This window comes from Aethalodelphis obliquidens, unplaced genomic scaffold (genome assembly GCF_003676395.1).
Source record: "Aethalodelphis obliquidens isolate GAN/ISIS:26980383/991018 unplaced genomic scaffold, ASM367639v1 scaffold55, whole genome shotgun sequence".
Lineage (NCBI taxonomy): Eukaryota > Metazoa > Chordata > Mammalia > Artiodactyla > Delphinidae > Aethalodelphis > Aethalodelphis obliquidens.
The window spans coordinates 689,455-706,487 of record NW_020837999.1 but is presented as its reverse complement, the minus strand read 5'-3'; the positions used below and the strand labels follow the sequence as shown (position 1 = coordinate 706,487).

The 17,033-nt window shown below is 39.2% G+C and overlaps 1 protein-coding gene across 1 annotated transcript in view; it reads left to right on the top strand.

Moving 5' to 3' along the window:
• Positions 1-204: 204 nt before the first annotated feature.
• XPR1 (xenotropic and polytropic retrovirus receptor 1) overlaps positions 205-17,033 on the top strand; it is a 203,712-nt gene continuing 186,883 nt past the window's right edge. Inside the window, exon 1 of the mRNA XM_027086144.1 lies at positions 205-475. Within this exon, the coding sequence (XP_026941945.1) occupies positions 407-475 (69 nt within the window). The 5' untranslated portion in view covers positions 205-406. The remainder of the gene's footprint in view (positions 476-17,033) is intronic.

Below are 17,033 nucleotides of genomic sequence, written 5' to 3'. Positions count from 1 at the left end.
CCCAGGCTGGCGGTAAAGAGCAGCTGTAAGGCCCACAGGCGCCAGACGTAAGAGGTCAGGGGAGGTGCCTTCAGCACGTCCGGCCCAGAAGGGGCGGAGCCTTGAGGAATGTACGCAAAGCCCGCCCCTTACTCCGCCCCCTTCGTCGGTGCGCGTAGGCGGTTACCATGGCGATGACGTATAGAGGGCGGGGCGGGGCGGGGCTATGGAGAGGAGGAGGAAGATGGCGGGAGGGCGGCTCTGAGGAGACCTCGGCGGCGGCGGAGGAGGAGAGAAGCGCATCGCCGCGCCGCGCCGGGGCCCATGTGGGGAGGAGTCGGAGTCGCTGTTGCCGCCGCCGCCGCCGCCGCCGCCGCCGCCGCCTGTAACTGCTGGATCCGAGTGGGAGTGAGGGGGAGACGGCAGGATGAAGTTCGCCGAGCACCTCTCCGCGCACATCACTCCCGAGTGGAGGAAGCAATACATCCAGTATGAGGTACCGGCAGCGGCCGGGTAGTGGGAGGACTCGGAGGGGCCACCATCTCGCCAGTCCCGACCTCCACCGCCGCCTTCCGCTCCTGCTGCTTCCCCGCGGACTTTGACCCGGTGCGGCGGGGAGCCACTGCGGCATCCCCGCCGCGGCCGGCCCCCTCCGGGCCCCGCTGACCTTCCCCTCCCCCGCAGCCCCGCTGCCGCCGGAGTAACGGATATGCGGGCGGCGGACCGGGAGGGACGGCACAGCCGGTCGGGGCTGGGGAATGGTGGTGGGAGGGCGAGCCGCAGGTGGGGGAGTCGGGGTGTAAGGGTAGCCTGGGGTCGCGGCGGTTCCGCGCTAATCCCCTCCTCCCGCTCACCCTGACCTCTGGTTCCTACCCTGGGCGAGCGCCCCCTCGCCAAGGTTAGGTCTTGTTTCTCTCTGCTCACCTCTCACCAAGGAATCCTTCTCTTTCCAGATAAGCCCCTCTAGTGATTTCCTTCATTCCACAGAGCCCTTCAGCTTTCCCCCACTTGCCCACTGTTGACAAAGGCTTTGTTAACAGCGTTGAAACTTGATTTAAATGTGTATCACACATGCGGTGGTTACAGTATGCAAACGTATCGTAATCAACTATTTTGTTTTGATAAAAAGACGGTGATTCGTTTTTTCACTAATTTAATGAAGTATATAAAGTAATCATATCTTTGGTTTTGGCTCTTCTGTTGTTTTGGAATGGAGTGAAGGGGAAGAGGAAGGAAGAAAGAGAAGGGAATTATTAAAATTTTAAGGTTTTCTTTCCTAAAATTTTTGTTAGCTAGGGAGAAAAGTACCATCTTGTAAACAATGTACTTTGAAAACATACCTGTGTTATTACAGAAATCATGGCCCTCCTCACCCTTAATTTCTGTGATAACTGCTCCTGAAGGGTATTTAATAGATAGTGATAAGGAACCTTACACTAATAAAAAGAAAAGTGAAGATAACGAGCTCATTTATATTTTCAGAAGCCAAGATACCTGAAGGGCTTTAAGCATTGCAATAGGTTATTCTCAGTGGCTGGCAGTTCAGCTCCTGGATAGAGAAAGACTTAATCTGTAACCTCCAGGAATTCACATCTATGTTATGTGCAGGAACAAAGAGTATAAAATCAATATGAACACAAGTATTCTAGCTAGGTTTTATAAATTGAGATATTTCGATTTTCTATTTAATTTCTGTTTTAAGTTCATTGATAGGATGTTTAGGCAACAACGCGGGTTTATTTATTCGTATAACAGTTGTAATAATTGAAGAAAAGGAAAGGGATGTAAGTAGGTTAAACAACCTTGAAGATTGTAAAATAAATTCACCTTGTAACATACAGTATTTGAGTATTGCCAGAAGTGAAAGGCCTAAAATTATGAATGCTTTCTTTAAACTTAATTTTCTTGTAGTGTTTTGTGGCTACATTTTGTAAGAATGAAATAAGGGATTAGCTTTTCAGCCTGTAGAGTTTTTGATTTATTGTTTCTAATAACATTTGGTCAGTTTTAAAACCTTGGCTAGAGTCCAGATGATGGTTTTTATTGAAAGGAAGGTATTGGTCTTTCATCTTTCTAGTAGTAATTTTCAGCACCACTGCTAGTTCTTCATAGAACACAGCATGCTGAAGCAACATCTTATACTTGTTATATAGTATGGAATGCTTCATTTGGGGAGAAGTAATAGTGGCTGATTGTATGCTATGATTCATTTTAAGTATTACAGCACTTATCTGTTTCATAGAATTGTATTAATCTGGAATACAGGTTTCTGGGGCTGGAAGGAGAAGCATAAGATTTAGTTTGAAGATGAAATTACCTCTTGATTTATAATGTCAGCTTTGTGGCTGGAGTCATTCTGGGACTCTTCATTCACATACTCCATTTGGACATTAGTCCTAAATGGTTACTTTAGTTTGGTCAGAGAGGAGAGGTACACATTTCATATGTGTGACTGCGTTATCTTTCCTAGGCCAATTAGAAATTATTTTTTGAAAAATTCATTAACTGTTGAAATTTTATTCTGCAGAGGGTCCCTACTATGTGACTCCTGTTGTGGAAAAGCTCATTGTTTGGTAGGCAAAACTAATAAGGAGCACTTTTCTTTGTGAATTGGAGCTATTAAAGACATTTTTTATAGGGTTGGGGTCTGTGTGTTGTATACTATTTCTCAAGAGCTGGTGCTGTTCCTTTAAAAATAGTTAAAGGGGCATAAATAAGCGTCTTTAGAGTCTAGGAATTTTGGCAGCTTAAAACTTTGGGGAAAAAAGGACATCATAAAAGATGTTAGCATTTGCTAGGGAAAAGAACCTTCTCATAGTGCAGTAACATGTTTCTCATATGTGAAGATGATGCTCTTGAAACACTTAGTAGACCAGACACTTGAATTTGTTTTTCAAGTGCTGGTGATGAAATTTGGGTGTATTACTCCTGATTTCTTGTGTAGGCTGCTTTCTAGTGCTGTGAACGACTATGAACTGTTCAGCTTCTTTGGTTTTATGTCATTTTGCTATATTAAATTTTACTTGAAATAAGCAGAGAATTAGGTTGAAGCTGAAAATGTTGTTTTACATCTCCGATTATATGTATTATTGTGTACACACGGTCATACAATAAGTGCTAGTTCTTATACACGTTCATCATGAGGCCATGGGGACAGTCTTTTTGCCTTTCCAGGGTTCTTTCCTCTTTCATAAAATAAGAATATAGGGCCAGAGCTTTTCAAGTTCTGTTGTAGTTCATAGGTTTTTTGTATTTTTTAAAATTAATTTAATTTATTTAGTGGCTGCGCTGGGTCTTCGCCTCTGTGTGCGGGCTCTCTCTAGCTGCGACGTGCAGCTTCGTTGCGGTGCGTGAGCCTTTCATTGTGGTGGCTTCTCTTGTTGCGGAGCACGGGCTCCAGGCACGTGCCCTCAGTAGTTGTGGATTGGGGGCTCCAGAGAAGACTCCGCAGTTGCGGCGCACGACCTCAGTTGCTCCGCGGCATGTGGGATCTTCCCAGACCAGGGCTTGAACCCGTGTCCCCTGCATTGGCAGGCGGATTCTTAACCACTGCACTACCAGGGAAGTCCCAGTTCATAGGGGTTTTTTTTGTTTTTTTTTTTTGCGGTACGCGGGCCTCTCACTGCTGTGGCCTCTCCCGCCGCGGAGCACAGGCTCTGGATGCGCAGGCCCAGCGGCCATGTCTCACGGGCCTAGCCGCCCCGCGGCATGTGGGATCCTCCCGGACCGGGGCATGAACCCGTGTCCCCTGCATCGGCAGGCGGACTCTCAACCACTGCGCCACCAGGGAAGCCCACCCCCATAGGTTTTTGATTTAACTTTTAATGGATTTCATTTTTTGGATTGTTAAAATTATTGTTAGTGATCCATCAATATCCTGAAAATTATCAGTTTCTAATTTAAAAATGAATTGTGGCGTTCACAGACTTGGTCTTCATAGGCAGAATAACAGAGCATAAAAGAATAGAGCAACATGGAGAAACCATATAAAGAAAATCAGTTTGATCCATTTGTGAATAGTTTTTACAAACAACAAACACAAATGGGAAGAGACTACTATCCCTGTTTCCAATAATCTATTTGAGTGTAAATCTTGGCATATAAGATAAGACATCAATAAAGCTTTATAAGAGTACTTTTTTTTCTTTTAATTTATTTATTTTTGGCTGCGTTGGGTCTTTGTTGCTGCATGCGGGCTTTCTCTGGTTGCCATGAGTGGGGGCTACTCTTTGTCGTGGTGTGTGGGCTTCTCATTGCAGTGGCTTCTCTTGTTGCAGAGCACAGTCTCTAGGCACGCAGACTTAAGTAGTTGTGGCTCGCGGTCTCCAGAGCACAGGCTCAGTAAGTGTGGTGCACGGGCTTAGTTGCTCCACAGCATGTGGGATCTTCCTGGACCAGGGCTCGAACCCGTTTCCCCTGCGTTGGCAGGCGGATTCTTAACCACTGCGCCACCAGGGAAGCCCCAAAGAGTACTTTTTAAAATTTAGTATCAGTGATCGTATATTTTAGAGTTCTGTAATTGATTAATCAAAATTAATTTAGACCAGTTTCAACCAAATAGGCTAGTATGACCATGTTAATATTTTACAGAATATTAGAAAAAGAAGCAAATATATTTGGTGCCTTAGGCTGCTGACTTGTATTTTCTTCCCTAGGGTCCTGTGCTGCTTTGGTTTCTCAGGAACCAGGAATGGTTTTTTCAGTGTACGCTGTAGTTTTGTAAGGTACTAAAATAATGAGGTATCTAAATTTCAGGACTTTAGAGTTGAAAGGGAATTGAGAGATTATCTGCCTCTTTGTTTTTTTTCCAGGCAAGGAAACTAAGGTCCAGAAAGGTTAAGTTATTTATTTGCCCAGGATCATATATAGATAGCTAGTCTCTTGAGCACAGATGTGTAAGCATTGGGAGTCAGGTCACCCAGACTGTGTGACCCTGACGAAATCACTTCCTCTTTCTGGGCTTTAGGTTCTTCATCTGTAAAGTGAGAGAATTGGACTTGATGGTTTCTAAGCTCACAGCCCTCTATTTTCTAAGGACCCATATAGCTCCAAATTTCTGTACATTTTTATGGTTTCATTATGTTTTACATATGAAGAGGACAGAACTTAAAGCATTACTATTAATATCATCCTTTTAAATTAATAGTCTCCTTTCAAATAATTTAAATGATATTTTAATCTGTGACTGGAAAGCTGACCCAGTGAAGCTTTTATTTAACTTAAGTAAAAAGTGATGGTCATAGTTTAATTTTTTGTTGGAAGATTTGGGAAGGGATTTTCCATAAACTGCATATCCCTTATTTTCAAGTGTAAGGAAACATTGCCATAACATTATTGTGATTTTCATTTATAGAACTCTCCCATGAGAACACTTGTGTTGCAGGCTTCAATTTCCCAAAGGTATTATGTTGATTAGTTACGGTTAACTTGCCTTGCTGGAACTTGTTTGAAATTTCCAGTTTGGCCACCCGATGGGGCACAAACCACACTTCTTCTTTTAGGCACTTCGGCAAATGAAAGTACAATATAGCATATTTAAAATAACATTTGTAAATGAGTATGGCAGTAAGATGCCTGGCATATACAAATGTTTCTTAAGTGAGTGAATGAATGTTGTATAAAACAGGAAGTTATTACTGTTCTTTATTATCTTTGTATAATAAAGTACGTTAGGTTAAGTGTCCTGGAAAGATTATACTTGTCCATCCATCCCTGAAGGTTGGTTTTGGACCAGTTTTTGAGTGAAGGCCCAGATCATAAGAACATAAGACTCTTATTTGACCCGAGGTGACCATGGAAAATAAGTCCTGACTTCAAATCCAATCCTAATCTGAAAAGCATTTGAGACTGATTGAGTTGTGCTGGCTAGATGTTGCAAGTATATTTGCATCATAGCCCCCAAAGGAGAGTACCCAACACTCCCATGGAGTAAGAGAAGGTAGTTTTAGAAGGCTTAATTATATTCATTTTTATGCATATGACAAGAAGAAATGAAATTTTACTTATATTGAATAAATGGATTGATGCAATGACCTTGTTTAGGAGGTAGTCTGAGGGAAAGAGAGACAAGAATTGCTAATAGTTTTCTCACTTGTTTGTTCACTTACAGCAAATAGCAATTAATCCAGTTTATGGGTGCATAGTTAAGATGAATTTATGGATATTATTTAGTTTTGACTAAACTAACTCTTATAAAATGGATGTGACTTAAAAAGACTCTTGTAAAGAAGCCTCAACAGCAGTACCAGCCATAACAGCATAATGCAAGCACATGTGAACAACAAGAAAATGGCAGAGCTGACAATTCTACTTCTAGTACTAGCTTTTTGTCAGCCAAATTACAGAAAAAACAATGGTACTTTAATAGACCTGACAAGACGTTTGCCAAAAAGTTTCAAAATAATTAAGATAATTCTTTGAAATAAGATTTTACATCCTTTGTCATCCACAGTGAACACCCTAAATGTATGTTATGTATTAGAGTTTTCTGCCTTTGTGAGGTCTGTTTTCCAGCTTATAGCCATTATAATCAAGTTTCAAAATTAAGTGAATCCTGAAGTTTGAACTAGGCCTTTGAGATACTAAAAACTAAGATTTTAAAAAGTAATGAACTTTTTCTGTTAGGTTGTTCTTTAAAAGTATTGTTATTGATAATTTCTTAAGAGAAATTAAAAATATTTTCACATTATTCACAAATGAAAGTTTAAATTATTTATTTTATTATTGTCTCATCTTTTAAAACTTCCACTTAAAAAAGTTCTGAGTTTTATAATGTACACAGTTGTAGAAGGAGATAATTTATAAACAAAGGTACATATATTGGAGGCGCATAGTAAACTTTTTTTTTTTTTTTTTTGCGGTATGCGGGCCTCTCACTGCTGTGGCCTCTCCCGTTGCGGAGCACAGGCTCCAGATGCGCAGGCCCAGCGGCCTTGGCTCACGGGCCCAGCCGCTCCGCGGCATGCGGGATCCTCCCGGACCGGGGCATGAACCCGTGTCCCCTGCATCGGCAGGCGGACTCTTAACCACTGTGCCACCAGGGAAGCCCCCCTTTTTTTTTTAATAGTGATATGACATAAAAATAGTTTGGAAGATTTTTCTCAAGTTGTATAGCTTAACTGCAGGTGGTTTGTGGGTTGCTTGGTATTTAATTGGCCTTTGGGATTGAGAGATTGTCAGAATTCACTAGGATTCTTGCCCAGTTGTATTTTCCTTTTCAGTTCTTCCCCTTACCTAGTAAATGCTAAAAGAAGCCAAGTAGGGCCTTCCCTTGCGGTCCAGTGGTTGAGATTTCACCTTCCAGTGCAGGGGGTGTGGGTTCGATCCCTGGTCAGGGAGCTAAGGTCCCACATGCCTCGCGGCCAAAAAACAAAAACATAAAACAGAAGCAGTATTGTAACAAATTCGATAAAGACTTTAAAAAAAACGGTCCACATTGAAAAAAAAAAATCTTTAAAAGAAGCCAAGTAGACAATGTTCGTGAACAAATGCCTTAAAAAATTATTCATTCATTCAACAAATATTTATAGGGGCTCTATTATGTCCTATAGGCTGATAGATTTGTCATTAAATTCTAGCTCTTTTGTTGTCTTAAAAATAGAAAAAAACAAAAAGCAGTATTTTATTTTTTATAAATTTATTTATTTATTTATTTTTGGCTGCATTGGATCTTCGTTGCTGCGTGCGATTTCTCTAGTTGCGGTGAGCGGGGGCTACTCTTCATTGCAGTGCGCGGGCTTCTCATTGTGGTGGCTTCTCTTGTTGTGGAGCGTGGGCTCTAGGTGTGTGGGCTTCAGTAGTTGTGGCACATGGGCTCAGTAGTTGTGGCTTGCGGGCTGTAGAGTGCAGACTCAGTAGTTGTGGTGCACGGGCTTACTTGTTCCGTGGCATGTGGGATCTTCCTGGACCAGGGATCAAACCCGTGTCCCTTGCATTGGCAGGCAGATTCTTATCCACTGCGCCACCAGGGAAGTCCCAATAAACAGTATTCCTGTGTGTGTGTGTGTATGTGTGTGTTTGGTTTTATATTTTAGTCAGCATAGTGCTTTCAAAATTAAAAATGGTGTAGAAAGGGAAAATTGTAGATTGTGCACTTGGAACATGGTGAAATTTGGATCACTTGTGTAAATAATATGGATTCATAATATGGATGAATTCTCCCTGGCTTTTCAAACGTTTTATGTTATATGCCTTTAAATTTAATTTCTTTATAGGAAGAAATTTGGTTACCTGTTTCTTCCCATCACTAGGCAGGTGTGGTATCTATGGGGACTGATCAGAAAATCCTTAAAAAGTTGTTTATTATAGGTCAGAGGAAAGTTTAATTAACCTGCTGTAAGCATAACTTACAATTTTCATATTGTCTGTAACAGGAGGGACAGTATGTTGATTAAGAAAACATAGTCATTCCTTATTGAAGATGACCTGCAGTATTTGGAATGACTGTAGACCATGAATAAGGAGATGTAAGTCCTTAGACCCAGTTCTGTCACTGAATAGTCATAAATAATTAGTGAACAAGTGATTTTTTTGAAGATTGAAGGGTGAAATGTAATCATACAGGAAAATGAGAAGCTTTTAGATTATTGTGTGAATTACTTATTTAAGCTAAATTGGTAAAGTTGTAATTCACAGTAATCCAAGTGCTTTGTGTGCTTTTTCTATACCTAAGAGAAGTCCTTTAACTCATTGGTCTTGGGACCATTTGAAACTCTTAAAAATTATTGAGGATTTCAATGTCTATTGATAATATGCTACATTAGAAATTAAAACTAAGAAATGTCTGAAACACAAGAGTATACAAGCACACCTCTACTAGCCATCAGAGACATGACATCACGTTTCATTTAGCCTCTGGAAAACTCCACTGTGTACTCATGAAAGAATGAGAGTGAGAAAAAAGCACATGAAGTTGTAGTATTATTATGAAAATAGTTTTGACCTTTTGGCTCCCCTGAAAGGGTTTCTGAGAGTTGCTGCCTTAGAGCACAGGACTCCTTTCAGAATGTTTGGAGATGGCCTGAGAAAAAGCTCTCTAGTCTTAGGAAGCACATAAGAGGATAAAGGAAATCCCATAAGTGAGGATTCTCTGGTATATCCCACCTGCACAGGATGATAGAGAAAAGAAAGTTGTCTTTCCTGAGATTCCCACTTTCATTCTCTCTTCTTTGAATTGAATTAGTGGAAATGTGGTCATTTTGTCATTAAGGAGAAAGGAATTAACATTTATTGACCAGTTAGGAACCAGGTGTCATGAGTATGTTACTTCATTTAATCTTCACAACAGTTTTGTGAGATAGATGATTTATTATCTCCATTTTACTGATGAGGAAACCCAGGCTTAGAGAGACTAGTCAATTTGTTCATGCCACACATCTAGTAAGTAGTAGAGCCAGAATTTGAAATCAAATTTGTCACACTTTGGAACTCTTGCTTTTTTATATGCGAATTGTAAATAACAGTGGTGGCAGTAACAGTGCCAGTAACAGTAGCAGTAGCAGGAACAACAGCTGTTATTTATTTTATTTTATTTTTATTTTTGTGGTATGCGGGCCTCTCACCGCTTCGGCCTCTCCCGTTGCGGAGCACAGGCTCTGGACGCGCAGGCCCAGCGGCCAAGGCTCACGGACCCAGCCGCCCCACAGCACGTGGGATCCTCCCGGACCGGGGCACGAACCCGTGTCCCCTGCATCGGTAGGCGGACTCCCAACCACTGCGCCACCAGGGAATCCCCATCAGCTGTTATTTTTTGAGTGCTTATTTTGTCAGTCACTGTGACATTACTTTAAAAACGTTTTCTCTTTATAGTAAGCTGTTTAGGTAGGTTGTTATGTTAGTTCTGTTTGTAGATGGGGAACCTGAGTCTTAGAGCCATTAAGTAACTGATTATGTTGAAACTGCTAATTGTGGTTAGCAGAGATGAGACTGAAAGAGCCCCTGCTTTTAATTCCTACATCATACTGCTTTATGAAAAATAAATAAATCCATCCATTTATACGTAAGTACATTTAGGCGTAGTGTTACCTGTTCTCCAGCACCTGCTGAAGTAATGGCTGGTCTGTTTTTAGTCCCAGGTCTCAGTCTGCATGGTTTGGAGGTAGTAGAGTATGGTCTGGAGGTCAGAGTTCACCTGTGTTAATTTATTTTTTCCTCAAGATTATCAGTGTAACTATTATGAGGTAGGCAGCTGTTAAATAGAGGACCTTATAAAGATGAGCCATAAGAAAAAAATAATGAGATATAATGATAAGTGTAAGAAGAGGAAGATAAAGAACAGCGGATATAGCTGTTGCTATGCCACAGTCGTGGCTTTTGGCTTTTAGATTCTTCCATAGATCATGGAACGTTAGACCTGTAAGGAATTTCAGATACTAATTAAGTCCAATTCCCTTTTTTACTTGAGTGGGAAATGAGGTCCAGAGAGGTTGTGATTCAGGGACACATGGCTTGGTTAGTGGCTGAGTGAACACAATCACCATGATTCATTTTATTGTTTAACTATTTTGCATCATATGCTTATATGTCAATAACGCGTACAGAGAAGAAACTCTGAAGCCAGACTGCCTCGGTTCATATTCCATCTGGACAGTTTACTAGTTGAGCGACCTCAGGCAAGTCATTCTACCTCTCTGTGCTTCAGTTTCCTTATTTGTATAATCGGGACAGTAATAGTAGTTACAGGACTTTTTAAAAACATCTTTATTGGAGTATAATTGCTTTACAATGTTGTGTTAGTTTCTGCTGTATAACAAAGTGAATCAGCTATACGTATACATATATCCCCATATCCACTCCCTCTTGAGCCTCCCTCCCACCCTCCCTATCCCACCCCTCTAGGTGGTCACAAAGCACTGAGCTGATCTCCCTGGGCTATGTGGCTGCTTCCCACTAGCTATCTATTTTACATTTGGTAGAGTATATATGACCATGCCACTCTCTCACTTTGTCCCAGCTTACCCTTCCCCCTCCCCATGTCCTCAAGTCCATTCTCTAAGTCTGCGTCTTTATTCCTGTCCTGCCCCTACGTTCTTCAGAACCATTTTCTTTTTATTCCATATATATGTGTTAGCATATGGTATTTGTTTTTCTCTTTCTGACTTACTTCACTCTAGTTACAGGACTTTTGTGAGGATTATATGAATTAAAATATGAAAAGTGCTTAGACAATGCCTATGCCTATATTTGCTATTAAAATTATTTAGTTAATGCTAGGTTAACAGTACCTTTGTGAGGGAAACTGAGCCTCAAATTTTGTCCCTCTGGGCTTGTCCAGTTCATATTTTCTTGGAAAATGGCTTTGTTGATTTTAGGTATTACTCCTGTTATCTGTGATATTTTTATTAATAAATTGTCCTTTTTTATATACAGTAAGAAATTCAGGTGGGAACAATTATATGGTTTTGAAATAAATTAGTTCTCCTTGGTTACTTGTAACTTGCATTCATTTCAGTTATAGACTGTGCCTTCATATTCTTTTCTTTTTTAAAAATTGGGGTGAAATTCACATGTGCATTCCTAAGTATGTTTGAATAGCTTAAGTGAATCCTTTGAGTTTTCAGAGACTATCTAGTTTTAGTTCTTTTCACTTCTGTAATGGAAATTTAATTTTTAATACTAGAATTAGTTTTAGAGTTGAAAAAGACCTTCTCAAGCCCTCTGTTTCACAGATGAATAAATCGAGGACAGAAAGGCCAAGATATGTGGTCAGTCTCACAACTAGCTGATAGGAGAGCCTGGAATAAAAGTATTGACCTCCTGCTCACTGCTATACCTTGCTGAGGCTTATCACTGCCATATAAACATTTCTTTACTTTTAATTTTAAGAATAAATTTTCTTTGTAAGAACCCATATAAATTTAAATGTTCTTGTTAATGATTACTTAAATACTCTGTTAATAACATTTATCTGAACCTAATCCATTAGTTCACGTTAACGACCTCAAATAGTTCATGTGTGTGTCAATTAAAAGACTAAGTAAGTTAAGAGACTCAAACCTTAAAAATGTTGTTTACTCAACTACAGAAAATTAGCCATTGCCCCATCTAGGTAGAAACCTATTGTAGGTGAGGAGACAGGACTGAGGAATTATGGTAAGGCTTGAGGAGTTAGGTAGAGATGAGAGCAAGACTCAGGAAAGTTGAAAAATCATTTGGGCATTTCTCTGTAGCATATCTGTTTGAATGTTAACACAGGTTACATGTACATGAAGAGCACCTCCCCTCCCCCCTGCCCCCCATCTTCCCATCTCTTATAACATGCTGCCAAGCCAAAGTCAGGGCACATCTGACTAGAGGAGATTAGAATATGTATTAAACCAATTCGTTAAGTATTCATGAGTGTCCCCTTCCTTTTTTTAAAAAAATAATAAAACAATGATGATGATAATAACAGCCAATGTTTATTGAGTGTTTCCATTGTGCCAGGCATTTTACATTTAATCCTTACCCTCTAAGGTAGGTTTTGTTATCCCTGTTTTAAGAAGTCGCTGAGCCTTGGATTGAGTAGACTGCCCAAGGTCACATAGGTAGTGAATGGTTAAAACCAGAATTCAGACACGGGTTTGTCTTATTTCAGAACCTGGATTCTTTTTTGTAAGTTTATTTACTTATTTATTTTTGGCTGTGTTGGGTCTTCATTGCTGCGTGCGGGCTTTCTCTAGTTTCAGTGAGCAGGGGCTATCTCTTCGTTGAGGTGCTCGGGGTTCTCATTGCAGTGGCTTCTCTTGTTGTGGAGCACGAGCTCTAGGTGTGTGGGCTTCCGTAGTTGTGGCTCGTGGGTTCTAGAGCGCAGGCTCAGTCGTTGTGGTGCACGGGCTTAGCTGCTCCGCAGCATGTGGGATCTTCCAGACAAGGGCTCGAGCCTTTGTCCCCTGCATTAGCAGGCAGATTCTTAACCACTGCGCCACCACGGAAGCCCCAGAACGTGGATTCTTAACATGGTGTTACATGGTCAGGATTTCATAGAACAGAAAGTTTATGTTACTACTTGTTAATGGTTATTTATGAAAGAAAAAAAAGGTTAATGTATACATTTTTGAAAGTTTCTTTGGTTTCGGTAGAGATGAAAAACTGGGAAGAAAATTAGTAACTTTTTCCTTTTTCTTTTGCACTTTTGTTGTACAGCCTTATTAGAATTTCTGAATTGATTTGTAAGCATAATGTATTAGAGAAGAAAATGTTTTAGGAAAAGAAATTACTATCAAATGCAGAATTTTGAAATTCCTCCTTGACCTTTCTTACTTCCATTTTAGAGACAGTGTTATTTAATATGATAGGTTTTATGTAAGGAAAACTTATTAAACCATTTTTTTGTTTGTGTTTATTTTAAATAAATTTATTTTATTTATTTATTTTTGGCTGCACTGGGTCTTTGTTGCTGTGCGTGGGCTTTCTCTAGTTGTGGCGAGCGGGGGCTACTCTTCATTGTGGTGCGGGGGCTTCTCATTGCAGTGGCTTCTCTTGTGGAGCGCGGGCTTCAGTAGTTGTGGCTCGCGGGCTCTAGAGTGCAGGCTCAGTAGTTGTGGCACACTGGCTTAGTTGCTCCGTGGCATGTGGGATCTTCCCAGACCAGGGCTCGAACGCGTGTCCCCTGCATTGGCAGGTGGATTCTTAACCACTGTGTCACCAGGGAAGCCCTAAAACATTGTTTAAACAACTTTATGTTTAAAAAATTTTAGCAATGATATCAATAATTAATAATAATAATTTAATGCATATTTTGTGAACCTGCCCTGTTAAACACATAGTATCCTATTAAAGTAACATCTACCTTCTTGGAATTGACCTATATACACTAATATGTATAAAATGGATAACTAATAAGAACCTGCTGTATAAAAAAATAAATAAAATTCAAAAGTTCAAAAAAAAAAGCAACACCTCCCTTCCAAGTTGTGTAATTGCAAGCATACACAATATTTTAGTAGTTAGATCTCTTTTTTTCTCATTAGTATTTGAAATTAAATAAAGATATTATTGGTAAAGGTAAAGTAATACCATTAAACTTTTTTTTTTTATTGGCTGCGCCGTACGGCATGTGGTATCTTAGTTCCCTGACCAGGGATCAAACCTGTGCTCCCTGCATTCGGAGTATGGAGTCTTAAGCACTGGACCACCAGGGAAGTCCCTATTAAACATGTTTTAACGTATCTCTTTTTATTGCTTAGCACAGTGATTATGTAGGTGCTTCGATATTTATACTTTAAATAACAGAAGTTGGATGAGTTGCCAGATATAGGGGTTGAAGGAGGGAAGAATTTAATATTGATATAATAGTTTAAACCTAGGGAAACTGGTAGAGGAGAGCTACTTATGGGGGTGGTAAATTCATGAAATTAGATCTTAAGTATGCTGATTTCATACACAAAATGTCTATATGTAGAGATAAGTACTAGCTGGAATTTGAAAAATTGTATCAAAGATAAGATTTATTACAATTGAGATAGTAATTAAAGAATTAATTCACTAAGGGAAAGTATGTAATGCAGAAAAATAGAGACATAGAGGAAATCTTGGAAAAAACGTCATAGGAGTTAAGGGGTCTTCTGCTAACTTTATTCCAGGTTTTAAGAGGTTAAAGTCATTGAGACAACATATGTGTACTTTTCATTTGAGAAATTTGTCTGTTAACAGAGTGAGGAAAATAGGATAGAACCTTTAGGAATGAGTAGGATAAAGTAAGATTCTTTGGAGGATATATGGGATCCATTCATCTTGAAGGCAGTAGAGAAAGTAGCTTTAATTTTATCTAAATTTTTTGCTTTAATTGCATTTCCCTCATTTATTGGCTGTGGACTTTTAAACAGTTATTTTATTTCTCTGAACCTCAATTTTCTTGCATGCACAATGGGGATAATATCTACCTTTCAAGATTATTATGAGAATTAGCTATAATAATATATGAAAGTGCCAGCAAGGGCCTGACCTATAGAAGATACTTTTCAATAAAGTATAGCTGTTAATTTCTGTCTTCATTAAAAATAAGCCATAGGAGTAACTTTTATTCATTTATTCAGCAGACGTTTATTTTAGGGTGTTGGTACTCAATCTTTTAGTATAACAAGACTCTTTCAACATCATGAAATTTCTTGGAAACCAAATGATGGTAGCTGGACTTTTAGAATCCATTGCTTGAGAAACCACATTTTGACCAAATGAATTACTGCATTTTGTAGATTCTAAGATGCACATTCCTTGTTCCACATTCCTACACCTTTGAAATTGAGATTCATTTTACAGATGTCACATAGTTAATTGGTAATGTTTTTCTTTCTTAATGGTACGTAAAATAATGGTGCAGTGATACATAAATTAATGGTGTGTCTTAACAATTGATGGTATCTTAGACTCGATGAAATATGGTAGTATTTTATTAAGTACAAATACCTTCATGTATTTTGACAAGTAGTAATGTATTTGTGGGAAACATTATTTAGCCTACAGAGAATACCTAGTTTATAAGGTTTTACAGTATTGAAATTGGAGCTATGATGTGGTCTGAGACTGATGGATTAGAAACCATTTTTATAAGTGTACAGGTGTATTGCAAAACCTTTGGGTTCCTTTTTTTGTTTTCTTTCAGATAAACGGGCAAACTAAGAACAGAGTGAGAATTTTATGTTGCCATACTATTATATTTGGTCAAAATTCGACATGTTTTACCAACCTGTATAAACCTCATATATTAAAGAGGGCTGGAAGCCAAACACACTAAGAACTTTTCTTGTGGCTAGTAAATGAAAGAGGTTTGAATCTTATGTAAAAATAAAAGATAATGAAAATTAGGAAAAATAAGAAATGACTTTGCATTTTGATATTTCATGAAACTGGAAATGCTATAAAATAATTCAATAAAAATAACATAGTTACTTAAAAAATTAACTGATGTGCTCATTTTGGATATTTAGGCTTTGTGTTACAAAGTCTGTGCAATTGACAAATGTACTTTGAACCTGTACTGTGCTAGATGCTGTGGCCCATAAGAATTGAAGTGAGACTGCTCTCTGCCCTCAGAGAATTTACAGTTGTTACCATAGTAAATGTAAGAATGAGCCATACAGATTTAATTAGTTATAAAAGAGCATTTGTTATCAGCTTTATTTTATTGTCAGAATAGGATCCTTAGACAAGGAGGATGCTGATTTAATCTATCAGATTTATTCCGTCTCAGCTCAGAAGTGCAGCTATGTGACTTCTCAAGGGCATTCAAGGGTATAAGTTAAATTACAGTATTGGTGGCTGTGGCTTATGGGAATGCAGTTTTGCTTGTTATTGCTAAATAAATCACTTACTTGAAATTGTCATAGTTTTCCTTTCCATAGTTTTTGTATCTTTATAGGAATAAAAATTTTAGGTACTTTGATCAAGACAAGCCAGAGATGTTGGTTATGATCTAATAACATTACATTCTGTGATATAAAAATGTTTTTCAAATCTAGCCTCATGTATTAATTATCTGTTGCTCTATAACAAACTACCTAAAACTGCTGAACCAATAAGAAACATTAATTGTCTTACACTCTTGCTGTGTGTAAAGAGTTTGGAAACAGCTTAACTGGGTGATTCTGGCTAAGGATATTTTGTGAGGTTGTCGTGAAGATGCCAGTCAAGGCTGCAGTCATCTCAAGGCTTGCCTGGGGCTGGATCCAATTCTAGAATGGCACACTCGAATGGTTGACAAATTTGTGCTGGCTTTTTTCAGGAGGCCTCAGTTCCTTACCACTTGGACCTCTCCATAGGGCTGCTTCAGTTTTTTCATGGCTGGCTTTCCCCAGAGTGGGGAATCCAAGAGAGAATAAGATGAAAACCACAGTGCCTTTTATGACCTAGCCTTGGAAGTAGTACTCAGTCATTTATGCAATATTCTATTGGTTATAGAGGTCAGTCCTATTTAGTATGGGAGGGGATTGCACAAGAGCATTACTACCAGGAGTTAAGAATCATTGGGGGTTATTTCAGAGGCTAGGTACCACACCTGATATAAAAATCTAATGGTTTAGAAAAGTTTTGGAAATGAAAGGAAGAGTATCAGAAAATTGAGAGGCCAAAATTAGAGG